Source organism: Penicillium chermesinum, assembly GCF_028974085.1.
Source record: "Penicillium chermesinum strain IBT 19713 chromosome Unknown utg000002l:1.0-5270490.0:1.0-5274688.0, whole genome shotgun sequence".
In the NCBI taxonomy this organism is placed as follows: Eukaryota; Fungi; Ascomycota; class Eurotiomycetes; order Eurotiales; family Aspergillaceae; genus Penicillium; species Penicillium chermesinum.
The window spans coordinates 532,452-545,133 of record NW_026695312.1 but is presented as its reverse complement, the minus strand read 5'-3'; the positions used below and the strand labels follow the sequence as shown (position 1 = coordinate 545,133).

Below are 12,682 nucleotides of genomic sequence, written 5' to 3'. Positions count from 1 at the left end.
GTCACTCCGAGAACTGCGACGATCATGGGAGCATCTCTGCTTTCTTTTGCAGAACCTTCTCCAAAGCCGGAAGGGTGATCTCATGCTGTAATTATAGTCAGAAGGTCAGTCCTGAAGGTTGGATCTGCACGCTTATCGATGGGCCCCCGTGAACCCCATATGGTCTGCAGGGCTGGAACTATCAGCTGCCGAAACATCGGTCTTCTCCAGGGCTTGTTGCACACTTACGTACTAATGCATGGACACTCTGCTTTTTTTCCCCTCAGGCAACGAACCCTTAGCTTTTGAGAATGATATACTCTGGTGGCGAGGTATCGCGAAAGGAAGACTGTATTCCTCCGATCTTTGCGATCGCAGGGCGCTTGGGCGATTACGCTGCTTTAACAAACCCATGCCGGCGAGAACTTGGAGCTTAAAAATTGAAAATCACCCATGAGAGGGTCTTTTTTGCGAGATTATAGCGATTTTAAAGTAGTTTCCATCGCGCTCTGCTGCCGCAAGTAGAGACTTAGCACATTTGACATGACAGTTGTTCGTAGTCAATTCCCCTTATTCTCCATCCATTCGAATCGCCACATCCCTTGCATAGCCCACTTTTCTGTGCACCGATCTTCTTTTGAAAATATGGAAAGATACTGGACTGTTGCGTACCAGTCGCTTACAGAGAATATTGCTTCCAGGATGATTTGCTGGCAGAAACAATCCAAACGCCCGCATCAACTTCATGGTTTGTTGCGTGTTGTGAATCGCTCGAATTTGCTTTACGGGAGCAATCATCCATATTACGCTCATATGCCCGATCAGGCCTAACTTTGAAATGATCTACTGCTGACTTTCCACGAGTTGTGCTGCCTTCTTGATAGGATCTGATGCCCATGCGAAAGCGAACATATTTTTGGGAAGCTCTGCATTAGGAACGAACCGGCGAAGCTCATTCAACATTTCCTCTCGCCTCTCGTCGTTGATTCTCGACATGATCATAACCGTGACCGCGTGAGAATATCGGAGCTCGTTATATAAATCGAGTCGTTGGGATAGTTGCTCCGGAGCGACATCGGCCGTCAGAACCCCAGCAAGAGCCGCTGCGTCTTCAAAGGCTTGAGCTCCTCCTTGCCCCTGGTGGGGAAGCATAGGATGAGCTGCATCACCGATCAAGGCGAGTTTGCCCTTGACAAAAGTAGACGCTGGGTCTCGAGACGCCAGACTCCAAAGTTTGACATCCTCAGCCATCCTACACATCTCGAGGAGGTCCTCGCCGAAGCCGGCGAAGGTCTTCACCAAGTGGTCCTTGCTTGCTGCATGGTGCCAAGAGGCATCCCCGCCAGCGTCTTCTTCCGGCCCAGGAGGGTAGATCCCGGCACAATTGAGCAGCTTCCCCCCACGGCAGGGGTAGACCACGAGGCGGCGGTCAAAGGTTGAGAAGGCATGAAGACTATCAAGTCCCGTCTTTCCCAGAAGGCTGCAGGTGAGTGGATTCTTTCGCATTTTGTCGACCGAGACTAAGAATCGAAAGCAGCTTTGACCGGTGTTTATGACAGCCCTGTCTTCCCCCGTTATGGCACTCACGGTTCGCGACTATACAACTCATTAGGTCTACCATCGAAAATTTGTCCGGGGAGGACTTACGTGAACACCGTCGGCGCCGACGATCAGGTCGGCCCTATATTTGTCTCCATTCTTGAGTACGACCTCTCCCTTCTCTGCATCCTTTGGTTTCATCTCAGCTTTTGCGAGTCGACAGATGGGCGTCTCCTTACCACAGATAAGACCGGCGCGGATAGCCTTATGTCAATCTTGCGACCATCAATTTCCTGAGAAGCTGTATTCCGTAAGGCATTATGAAGATCCACTCTATGGGTCAAAATCCATTCATGATGGACATCCAATGCCCGCTGCTGCTCTTCCGTGACCTACAAATGTTAATTTATGTTTCCTGAGAGACCGGCGAAAAGAATCCTTACAACGGCAGCCCGCACTAGATTTCCATTAGAATCCCGCACATCGGCTTTCTTGCAGAGCACAGGATCCAGCAAGTCCATATTACACTCCCATTCTTTCAATATGCGGGTCGCGTTGGGGGCGACGTGGATGGCAGCACCGGTCTCGTTGAGGAAGCTGGATCTTTCGAAGACCTTCAAGCAATTATATTACACGTCAATCTCGTAGAATGCAGGAAAGACACTGACCGTGACATCGTGCCCTTGGCGGTTTAAGGCTATAGCAGCACCCAAACCCCCGAGGCCCGCACCGACAACAATGACATTTAATGGCATATTGGGTCAATCCTGTGGCAGGAAAAGCATGGGGAGACATTGCATATGTGGGCGGCATTCCCGCAATTTATCATTTCTCAAGCGTGGGTCAAGTTGCCAAACAAACCGAATGTATGCATTTTTGCGGACCCCACTCGAACAGCCGTTCTCCAATCTCCAGACATCCAGACTGGCCACAGCAGAGTTCTCCAGAAACGACATCCGCGAGCCTAAGGACTCTCCGCCAATATCCTGGACCTAGGCATGTGTAAGGGTATCTCCCCGGGTTGTTAAACTCCAACAACCGTGATTTCGGTGCATGATTATCCACCTTCTGTTTGAGACTAGCCGCGCGTTACCGCGGGGCTCTGTAGTTAGTTAACTATCTTCAGCTTCTGCTTATCGAATTTTTGCAGACTTTGGGAGGCCATTCATCTCCAGCGCTAGGGTTATGAATTTTTCCAATCCAGTGGGAATAGCTAGTTAGTGATGTGGCGGACTACCAATGAGCCAACCCAGGGGAGCAGTGGAGGTCGTGTGACATGGCAGAAGTTGGCATGCGAATCCAATTGGGAAATTCAACAAAGCCAAGTTCCCTAAAAGACAAGATAAGCAATACACATGATGGAGAACAAGGGTTCCCTGCAATCCACCAAACATCAATCAGACCAGAGGCGCCGAAACAAACCCCTAGCCTATCACATGCTTCCAGGGCATTCGATGACAGGGATCCCAGGAATCCATGGGCACTCGATGCAGTATGATGAATCTGACCAGCCGAATACTGCCACGTTCCAAGGCACTGGCCCAGATTTAATCATAGCCGAGAGGGTCACACAAGCAGACTCTGCCATTAAGAGAGAGAGAGGTCAAAGCTGTTTGAGCAAAGGTACGACACTGCCGCGGTTTCCTGTATACACACTTGAGAGATTCCGTCCTTCGAATACGAGGCCCGATGTCATGGCCGGCCGCCACAATAGACAGATGGTTCGTGGATCGAAAAAGGCCCCGGCGCTCCTGGTTACACGGCGTCTGCCCCTCATCTTAGCTGCCTAGGCAATAGATGGCCACTCCAGATAGTCGAGTGTGCGTCACTGAATTCCTGAGAAGTGAAGCGTCAACCGTTTTATTGGGAGTTATCGCGCACCAGTGAGCTTGTCACGGCTATTTAAGCCGTTGACAGACCCACCGGGGGGATGTTATCAAAATGGATATTGTCTGGCATCCTTCGCTCTGCTTCACATTCGGAGGATAGGACCCCGGTTGCTGTTTCAGAATGGTCTGGGAATACTACAACGACAAGGTCATCTTCATGACCGGGGGAACTGGTTTCGTCGGGACTGCACTAATATACAGGATTCTCTCCCAGAGTTCGCCAAAGCATATCTTTGTTTTGAGTCGAGGCGGTTTCTCGTAAGTACCTTCGCCCGGCTTGATAGAATCAGGGCTGATGGACTTGGCCAGGAACGCAAGAGCAAAATGGTCTAAGATGCTTCCACCCCAGATTATAAAGATCTTTCTCGATAGTAGTAGAATGACGGTAATGGATGGCGAGCTGGGCGATACCGCGACCATGAGTCTTTCCGACGAAGAGCTCCAAATGCTCAAGAGAACAGTTCATATTTTCATCCACGCCGCTTCTTCCATCATGCTAAACCATTCTCTTCGCGAACTATCCTATACTATCGTTGCGCCCACCCTATGTCTGACCCAGTACGCACTCAAGTTCCCAAACCTCGAACGATTTGTCTTTCTCTCTTCCGCTTACGCAAATTCTCATCTTTGGACCATAGACAGGAGCTCCGATGTCTCGGTCGAAGAAGAGATATACAGCCTCAGTGGTGACGACGCGCACCCTGCAACTCGGCGCCGGAGATCTGGAAAGAAGTGCAAAAAAACGGCACCTCAGCCGAATACGAAGCCCACGATTTCCCCTGGCCATACGCATACGCAAAACATCTAGCAGAGCGACTCGTTATGCAAAAGGCCGCACAGGAGCATGCGCTGGATAAGATCTTGATCGTCCGACCATCGGCCGTTGGCCCAGCCGACGAGTTCCCTTACCCGGGATTCACAACCCCCTTTTCAACGCCATCGACCGCTTGTGCTGCGGCCGTTGCGCTCCATCCGGGCCGCAAAATCAACCTTGCAACCCGATGCGAGAACCCCGACGAGGAAGTCACCATTGACGAAGTGCCGGTGGACGTAGTTGCAGATCGCGTCCTTGTACATGTGGCCCAGGGCACGAGTGGATGCGTTCACGCAGTGAGCGGCGAGAAAGGACGCTTGCGATTTGGGGACTGGTGGCATGCCTTCAAGAGCGAGCGACGTCTTCCGTGGCAAGTAAAGCCTGTGTGGGCATCGGATGACTGGCATTCGTCGGACCTCCACCACATGGCGAAGAATTTCAAGATAATCGGCACTTCCTTCGCATTCAAAGAGGGGAAGACCGATCGTGTGGCGGAGCTACTGGGCCCGGAGCAAACAAAACGTCTGAGGTTGTATGCGGATCGATCGCAGCCTTACTCGCATTCTCTGGTCCACCGGAGGCACCACATTCACCGTATGGCTAAGCAGCTGGCGAAGAAGAACAAGTTACCAGCGTTCTCTGTCGGGCTGCTTTGTCGAAAGGGAAAGCCATTGGTTCAGCTTGAGCACGCCGGTGCCTAATGGGCGCAGTTCCTCGATAATGGGCTTGCTCATCGGGGTTATTTAAGATGCAATGATTTATCATTCTTATGTCTATCCTGTTCATAGCACTGCAGTTGCTCAGAATTGATATCAAGTCGAAGAAGAATGCTAGACAGGGCTTGTAGCTTATGATTACCTATAGTCCGCGCTTGAGGTGATATTATTTGCGGTTGGATATTTTCAAAGGGCTATTGATACTAAGTATAACTGTCAAAGTTCTGAGTAGACAAGTGGCCTTCTATTGCCTTGATCGGCTAGAACTGGCGTACTAGCACATCCTGAGTATTGTACGACTATAGTAGTCAGCCACGGCCATTTATTAGTCCAAATGGCAAGATCAAAGTCTCTAAGAGCCCTGGGCTCCCTTCTTGCAAGACCTTGATGTTCTTTAGTGACCATTGGCATTCGACACGATCGCTACCTCTTCTGTCCACGGAGTATAGGGCAGAGACATAATGTACTTCTGGCTCTGCAACCCACCAGAGCTCGAAACCTCAGAGTCACCATCCTGGCCCCCATTCTTCGGACCAATACTGAAATAGCTTCGCCTGGAAGGGCCGCTAGGCGCATCCGACTTCAAATCTGTGCCAAGAGAGCCCCATCCAGTCGTGAAATAAGCAACTATGGATGTGCAAAGAGACCAGCATGCGTGTAAAATACCGGATTTGTATAGTGGAACAATTATCACAGCCGCTGTGACCAGGACCTTGATACCGGTGGACGCCAGCTTCAACACCACAACAAGAAAGCGTGCAAGATCCATCACAAAGTATTCGAAGCCTTCGTAGAGCTCTTCAACTAAGCGGGATGAAAGGGACCTCTTTTTCTTGAAATAAGTCCCCACGAAACCAGGGAATGCGTTGTAGATTTGTTGAGGCTTTTGCTTCAAAAATGCCATACTGGAAGATCTTCTATTGTTGCTTCGCTGATCCAAATCATCCATGCCAAATACTGGCGTCGCAGCGAGCAAGGGTATTGTGATGAATGTCGTTAGGACAGAGGTTATGATGTAAAAGCTATTCAAGAGATTCTGTCCCTTGGGGCTTTGACCCGAGCTTATATAGCAGTTTAGACAGAGCGTTTGTACATCCTGGTCTATATCCCATAAGCGTACATGGCATACGGAAAACGGGCGTCTGTTTGTCGCCCTTTCAACGACGCATAAATTATAGTGGTACCAAATACGAAGAACCGATCATGATCTCCTAAATTCAAATGCAGACTTCCATTCTCCAAACTCATAAAAAGTACGATAGCATATCGTGTTTCTTGTAGAACATATAAGCATAATACGCAATACTATCTCCTTCACACTATGGCAAAAATAAGCCAACAATATCGCCTGCCAACAGAGAATTAAGATCCAAAAATCTCGGGGCCAATCCAAACCCCATAATTGCCTTCAAAGCCCCCGTCGCACCAACTACGGAACCAGCCCCACCGCGGGGAAGAGGGAAAAAAAAAAGAATTCTTTATCAACAACCCACCATCATGGCCCCAACAACATGCGTTAACTGCAAGGAGGCGCGGGCAGTCATCATTCGTCCAAAGAACAGACAGAAGATCTGCCGCGCCTGTTTCCTCCACATCTTTGAAACCGAAGTCCACGAAACCATCACTTCCGCAAACCTCTTCTTCCCCGGCGAGCGAGTGGCGATCGGCGCCAGCGGTGGAAAGGATAGCACCGTCCTCGCTGCGGTCCTGAAGACGCTGAACGAACGATACAATTACGGCCTGGACCTATGTCTCCTTTCGATCGACGAGGGTATCCGCGGATACCGCGACGACAGTTTAGAGACGGTGAAGCGCAACGCCGTGCAATATGAAATGCCGCTCGAGATCCTCGGGTACGGCGAGCTGTACGGGTGGACGATGGACCAGGTGGTGGCTCAGATTGGGAAAAAGGGCAACTGCACATATTGTGGAGTGTTCCGGCGGCAGGCGTTGGACCGGGGCGCGGCGAAGCTGGGCATCAAGCATGTTGTGACGGGACACAACGCCGACGATGTGGCCGAGACGGTTATGATGAATTTGCTTCGTGGCGATCTGCCACGGCTCTCGCGGGGGACTAGTATCGTTACGGATTCGGGGGCGTCGGATATCAAGCGCAGCAAGCCGCTCAAATATGCCTATGAGAAGGAAATCGTGCTTTATGCGCATCATCGCCAGCTCGATTACTTTACGACCGAGTGTATCTACTCGCCGGAGGCGTTTCGGGGAAGTGCACGGACATTGATCAAGGATTTAGAGAAAATTCGCCCTAGTTCCATATTGGACATTGTGAAGAGCGGCGAGGACATGGCTGCTCTTGTGCCCAACCAAGATAGTGGCAAGAACGGGCAAGCGGCTACTGCCGAGGATGAGTCTGCTGGTGGTTGTGGGAGCGCAAATGGCCGAAGCAGTGGAGGTGAAATGGCTGCGATGGAAGAGCAACTGGCCAGCAACGAAGACGCCGGCTCTCGCGAGACGGAGATCAAGTTGCCCAAGACAGCCCCCAAGAAAGCAGGGAAAGCGGGCAAGCCTGCTATCAAGACACAGACGCTTCAACACTGTGAGAAATGCGGGTATATGTCTAGCCAGGCGATCTGCAAAGCCTGCATGCTTTTGGATGGCTTGAACCGGAACCGTCCAAAGACCGAAATCAATATTGGCATGGAAGATGAAGAAGGCAGCTCGACTTTGATGAGACAGATGGAAAAGATCCAGTTGACCAACAGCTGAGCGTGCCCTCGATCTCAGCATTCATACCTCGACCGTCATCAATGAAGCCGCACATACAACGTCTTAAGCTACACAAACCTCTCGCTCTCGAATCCCAGCCACGATCATGCGGAGCTTGATCGCCCAGCATGAAGTCGGTCTCGGCATTCGGTTGTTGCAGCATGAGCTTTCTTAGCCTCGCAACGCTATAGCACTGTCTCCTTTACTCCCTACGACGTTACTCCCTCCGTCGTAAGGACAACCCAATGCATCGCATTGCTCACCCCGGTGGCCCAACTACACTCCCATACAACCTGCGGAGAAAGGAATACCAAAATCAGGCCCCAGAATACAAAGAGTGCAAAAATAGCCTCTATGTTTATTTGTACATAGAATAGTAATACAGCAGATGCCACCATGGACCAAAAGACAGTCCATACAAATGACACCCAATCCTAAATCCACAGACCACGCTCAATCCTTTTTACCAACCATCAACCGTAGCCCGAAAGTAGGAACGTAAGAGCAGTAGATTTCAGCTCCAGACAGCCAACACCTGCTTATTATAGCACAACGGCCCCGACCTTCCGCACTTATTTCGGAGACTTCTGCCCTTCATCCTCATAAAGCTCCGGCAGATCCATCCCCACCCGTCGCGCCGTAAGCCGAATCCGCTCCTCATCGTTAAGGTTCATGCCCGGGTTGTAGCGCTCCAGCAGAGCGCAGTAGGAGCGTTGTGCGCGCGCGTATTTGGCCAGTTGTTCGGCCTCCTGGATGCGCAGTGAAAGGTCTTCGGTGGTTGTGGGGATGGAGAATGGCATTGCGGAGGAGGCGGGCTGCGAGGCGTCTGGCGCGGTGGTGGAGGCGGTTTGTCCTTGTGAGCGGAAGACTTGGCGGAGGCGTTGGTGGAGGGGGGAGGGGGTGGAGAGACTCCGGCGTGGTAGCTCGCGGAGGAGAGCCCGGTAGGTAGACCGGGCTTGTAGGGTGAGCTGTTCTGCCATTGCGGGGGTTGGTGGTTTTTGGAGATGGGTTTGGAGGTGGTTTCTTATCTTTTTGGCACCTCCGTGGACTCTATGGAGTCACGTGACACGAGGAGAGCATTAGTGGGAGACTCGTACTTGCACACTCTTTCAACCTCCTCGGAGCTGTGTCGGTAGCTAAATTAAATCTACATTCCCGCAATATTACTCTGAATATGTAGCCAGTAGATTTTCGTCCGCGGAGCGGCTATTGGTCATCATTCCCGTGATCAGAAAGCACTGCTATATACATCTCAACGTGCGCCTGTATCAGTGTTTCGCCTAGGCTCCATAGCAAATGAGTGAGATCCACGCAAAACAAAAATCAGAGTTTATCAATCATAGAAGCATTTCGACATGAGAGGGGGTATGGCAAATGCAAAGTGAAAGAATATGACGTTGATCACGAATGGTATCTGGGTGTAATTATACTGTCAAGTGCGCTTACGCGCGTAGCCAACCAAACTTTCTTCGGGCAGGCTCGCCACCGGTGGATGGTTCGACTTGCAGACTGCGAGCATACAAGTCCTGTGCCATATTAGAATTTATGTATCGCTCATTCATCATTCTTGGGAAGGGAAGGAGGCTGGGGGGGGGGGGTTCCTACCTCTTCATCACCCGATAGCTTGGCATCTAGAATCAATCTTTCCAGATCTTCATATCGCATGGCCTGGGGGTGGGGAGTCTTTTGGCTTCGTTGGATGCCAAGGACTACTTCTCCCATGACCTCAAACTTCTTCCAGTTAATGCGGGATTTATTCTCGCCGATGAATGTTTTGTTTCCTTCCTCTGCGGACACTAAGTCACGCCTATGTAATGGCAAGAATGGGATGCGCTCAGAGAATGAGTTTTCCCAGGCTAGGCGATACGCAAAGTGGCTTCGTTGCGTACCCATAAGAATGACCAGCCGCATGAATTCTCTTTGGGTAGCGACAGGGACGAGCTCTCGGGTCTGAGTCAATCGATGAACTGGCGTGCCATTGATGGCAGCAACAACTGCACCGAGGGCATTATAATTATTATGACGGCGAAGTTTCTGGGTACAAGTTAGCGGATGTTTTAATAATTCTTTTTTATGAACAAAAGAGGTCGGAAGCATACTGCTGCAATGTTCATGAACTTCTCGAGACATCTCGCCCGATGTTTTGGCTTGTCACGAAGGAGGATCATGCTCGCAGTGAAGAAAGCAAGGTGGTTGAACTGCTTGATCATGCGGTTGACATTTTCCAGACTCTTAATCTTGGATTTGTCGACACCGGAGATGCTGACGTGACGAACAAGATCGCGCGGTCGGAAGGAATTATACATGATCCAATCGATACGGGTGAGCTGTCGAGCAAAATCCTCATCCGGCGTCTCCATGAAAAAGCGCCATTGGATTTTGGTGAGAAGGGAGCGAGAGGAAAGTTCAAGACGCAAGGCTTCTTTCTGTGAAGCTTCGAGAGATAGAGCTGTGACGGACTGATTTAAGGTGCTGGGGGTTTTTTCGGCATTGGAAGAGATGGACATAGTTCCAGAAAGACGTGATGAAGAGTCATGGGGCCCGTCGCTGAGGTCCAAGTTGTTCATGCTGTAGATAGGATCTTCTTCTTCGTCGTCGTCGTCGTCGTCGTCGTCGTCATACGTGGCGGTGAGGAAGTGTGCGGGTGAGCTTCTGCCGGAGTTGTCAAAGAATGTCTCGTTGAGACTTGACTCATCAACATCTCCGTCTCTGAATGCCCAACCGACATCGTCATCCTCGGCTTGTGAGTCCAAGAATGACCCGATCTCTTTCGCAGCAAACATATAGAAATGACTCTTTTCCAACGTGGCAACAAAGTCATTAATCCTTTTCCTGGTTTTCGGGTGGGCAAAGTCCCCTGGGTAGTCGGAAGCCCACTGAGCGATCACATTAAGGAGTCGCAATTGGTCTGCCATACGAGCGAGCTGGTCCAGGTTGCTGGTTTCGTTCTTCTCGAATCGGGCGATCAGGGCGGTAAGGAGGGTAGATGGAGCAGCGAATTTCCGATAGAGGCAGAGGAAGATAGAGGAGAATTTTTGTTCCTGCTTGGACATGGGCATAGCAAGAAGGCGGTCGACCAGTTCATCAAATGTCAGTCCCGATTCGCTAGTGGTGTTGCTTTCGCTGCTAGGTTTGGGCCGGACGACATTGTCCGGGTGCAAGATGGTACCGTCATCGAGTTCGTCGTCCATGTTTAAGAAGCTGTTGAAAGCGTCTGATCCGGCGCTATTCCGCCAGGCAGTTCGCATCAAAGGCTGGAGGTTGTCCTCATGCTCCGAAGAAATCTCCCCTGCAGACGGTTGCCGTGAAATCATCTGCGGGCCGGAAGGGGTCTGTGGTCGAGCCGGCTGCGAATTACTCCTAGCATATCGAGAGGAACTGGTAGCATGCTGTTGCGCCAGATTGGAGGCTGGCACCTGATCGGTGGGAGAGCGGTGGCCCCCGTTCCCATCGACGCTCCGACTCACACCGGTGGAGATGGAGCCGCCAGCGGCTCCGGTTGACGATGAATGAAATTCTGAATTGGCGCGGGTGTGATGCCAATCGTGGGCGGGGGTAGGTTGAAACGACTTGGTGGTGGTCCGCGGGGGATGAGGGGCGGGAGGAGACTTCAGATTGGACGGAGGGTTAGACGAGGCAAGGCCTGCGCAAATGATGGGACAAGGTTAGTCCTCGAGCGAAAAGTAAAGGGAGCGACCTCTTCGGCAAAGTCTCTCTTCTCTTTGGTCTTTCCTATTTTTCTGCTCGTCGATCCGTGGGCTTTGACGCAGGAAAAAGGGTAGCGAAATGGCTAGCCCCCCCCGGCCCACTTAGTCGCCTGCCCGCCAGGGGTCATGGGCTCCATGGGCTCCGCTCCGCAGCCACAATTGGAATGTCATTTGAATTGAATTAGGGGTGGGGAGGGAAAGAAAGAAATGGGCTGATGGGCTTACCGGTTTGAGTGGAAATTACAGCCCGAAGCACCAGTGCAATGCACATCTGCTGCGATCGTGGCAAATCGGGCGATGTTCGGTAGATCTCGCGTTGGCCATAGATTGTGACCAGTTCGTTGTCCTCCGGGCGCAGATCACATTTGCAGGCGACCAACAGAAAAGGCAGGAAGGAGGCTTCCAGCGAGTCTAGTAGATGGGTCCCAATTTCGAGTCAATCTCAGAACTCCTATAGACCAGATAAGGGGAAAACGGGGAAGATCACTGTGGCGTATAGTCCAAACGCACGCAACAATGAGGGGAGAGGTTTGTGCGTTAATCACCCAATATAAACATACCTACGAGGTCCAAGGTTGTCTCAAAATTCTGCGCTTCGGTCCCATCATGCAACAGAAGCACCCCATCTATCCGTGGCGCCACTGCATCCTTCCCAATGCGCGGCCATAGGATTCTTCGAGATTGGTCCAGCTTGACTTTTCTCAGATCGATTTCTAGCAGCCGCACCAAATAGACAGACCCATCTAGGGACATCTTCTTTTTGGTGGAATAGGAGGTCGGGGGATGCTTCATGTCCAGTGCGCACTGGATGAAGCTCGATTTGCCAGCTTTGTCCTCGCCCACAATAGCAATCGTCACTTCTGGCAGGGGGGTCTTCAAGGGTCCCTGCGGGCGCAGAACTGCAGTTAGTAATCACATCGACCTGTGTGTAGCTCCCAGCGACCCAGTGTTCCCTTCCAAGCAATTCTCATTCCTTGATCTGGAATGCACCAGGATCCCCAAAGGTACATACCTCTTCTCCGGGTCGGGGCCGAGCTCTTCGGGTATTTCTGCTGGAGGCAGGTCCCTCATCTTCCTCAGCCAATGCTTCTCCTCCAATTGATCCATGTCGTGTCCCCCGAGCAGCGTCTAGCTTACGGATACCCGCCTCGGTGACCGATGGCGATCGGCTATCGATGCCTGGGCGATGTGGCGGAGAACTGGGCATTGTATGAGACTGGTCATTGCTACCGCGACGGGAGGATTGCGAGGCCATGGTGGGCATCAATGTACATGGGGGGTATTGAGGATCCCGGCCGAGGAGTTGTCCTG

General features: G+C 51.4%; 6 protein-coding genes across 6 annotated transcripts; 2 read left to right on the top strand and 4 right to left on the bottom strand.

Moving 5' to 3' along the window:
* Window positions 1-822: 822 nt before the first annotated feature.
* N7468_000988 (FAD-dependent oxidoreductase) lies at window positions 823-2,273 on the bottom strand (the record flags this gene model as incomplete). The annotated part of the gene is made up of 5 exons (XM_058470285.1): window positions 823-1,575; window positions 1,627-1,707; window positions 1,758-1,910; window positions 1,962-2,132; window positions 2,187-2,273. 5 exons carry the CDS (start codon window positions 2,271-2,273, stop codon window positions 823-825), a joined length of 1,245 nt encoding a protein of 414 aa, XP_058333426.1.
* A 1,255-nt stretch (window positions 2,274-3,528) lies between these two features.
* Window positions 3,529-4,922, top strand: N7468_000987 (uncharacterized protein; the record flags this gene model as incomplete). Its single annotated transcript, XM_058470284.1, has 3 exons — window positions 3,529-3,665; window positions 3,717-4,093; window positions 4,162-4,922. 3 exons carry the CDS (start codon window positions 3,529-3,531, stop codon window positions 4,920-4,922), a joined length of 1,275 nt encoding a protein of 424 aa, XP_058333425.1.
* A 409-nt stretch (window positions 4,923-5,331) lies between these two features.
* Window positions 5,332-5,841, bottom strand: N7468_000986 (uncharacterized protein; the record flags this gene model as incomplete). Its single annotated transcript, XM_058470283.1, has 1 exon — window positions 5,332-5,841. One exon carries the CDS (start codon window positions 5,839-5,841, stop codon window positions 5,332-5,334), a length of 510 nt encoding a protein of 169 aa, XP_058333424.1.
* A 593-nt stretch (window positions 5,842-6,434) lies between these two features.
* Window positions 6,435-7,664, top strand: N7468_000985 (putative PP-loop ATPase superfamily protein; the record flags this gene model as incomplete). Its single annotated transcript, XM_058470282.1, has 1 exon — window positions 6,435-7,664. One exon carries the CDS (start codon window positions 6,435-6,437, stop codon window positions 7,662-7,664), a length of 1,230 nt encoding a protein of 409 aa, XP_058333423.1.
* Window positions 7,665-8,236: 572 nt separating this feature from the next.
* On the bottom strand, window positions 8,237-8,644 carry N7468_000984 (LYR motif-containing protein; the record flags this gene model as incomplete). The annotated part of the gene is made up of 1 exon (XM_058470281.1): window positions 8,237-8,644. One exon carries the CDS (start codon window positions 8,642-8,644, stop codon window positions 8,237-8,239), a length of 408 nt encoding a protein of 135 aa, XP_058333422.1.
* Window positions 8,645-9,106: 462 nt separating this feature from the next.
* Window positions 9,107-12,626, bottom strand: N7468_000983 (putative Ras guanyl-nucleotide exchange factor RasGEF; the record flags this gene model as incomplete). Its single annotated transcript, XM_058470280.1, has 6 exons — window positions 9,107-9,190; window positions 9,270-9,698; window positions 9,764-11,307; window positions 11,597-11,782; window positions 11,932-12,256; window positions 12,384-12,626. 6 exons carry the CDS (start codon window positions 12,624-12,626, stop codon window positions 9,107-9,109), a joined length of 2,811 nt encoding a protein of 936 aa, XP_058333421.1.
* Between the last annotated feature and the right edge of the window lie 56 nt (window positions 12,627-12,682).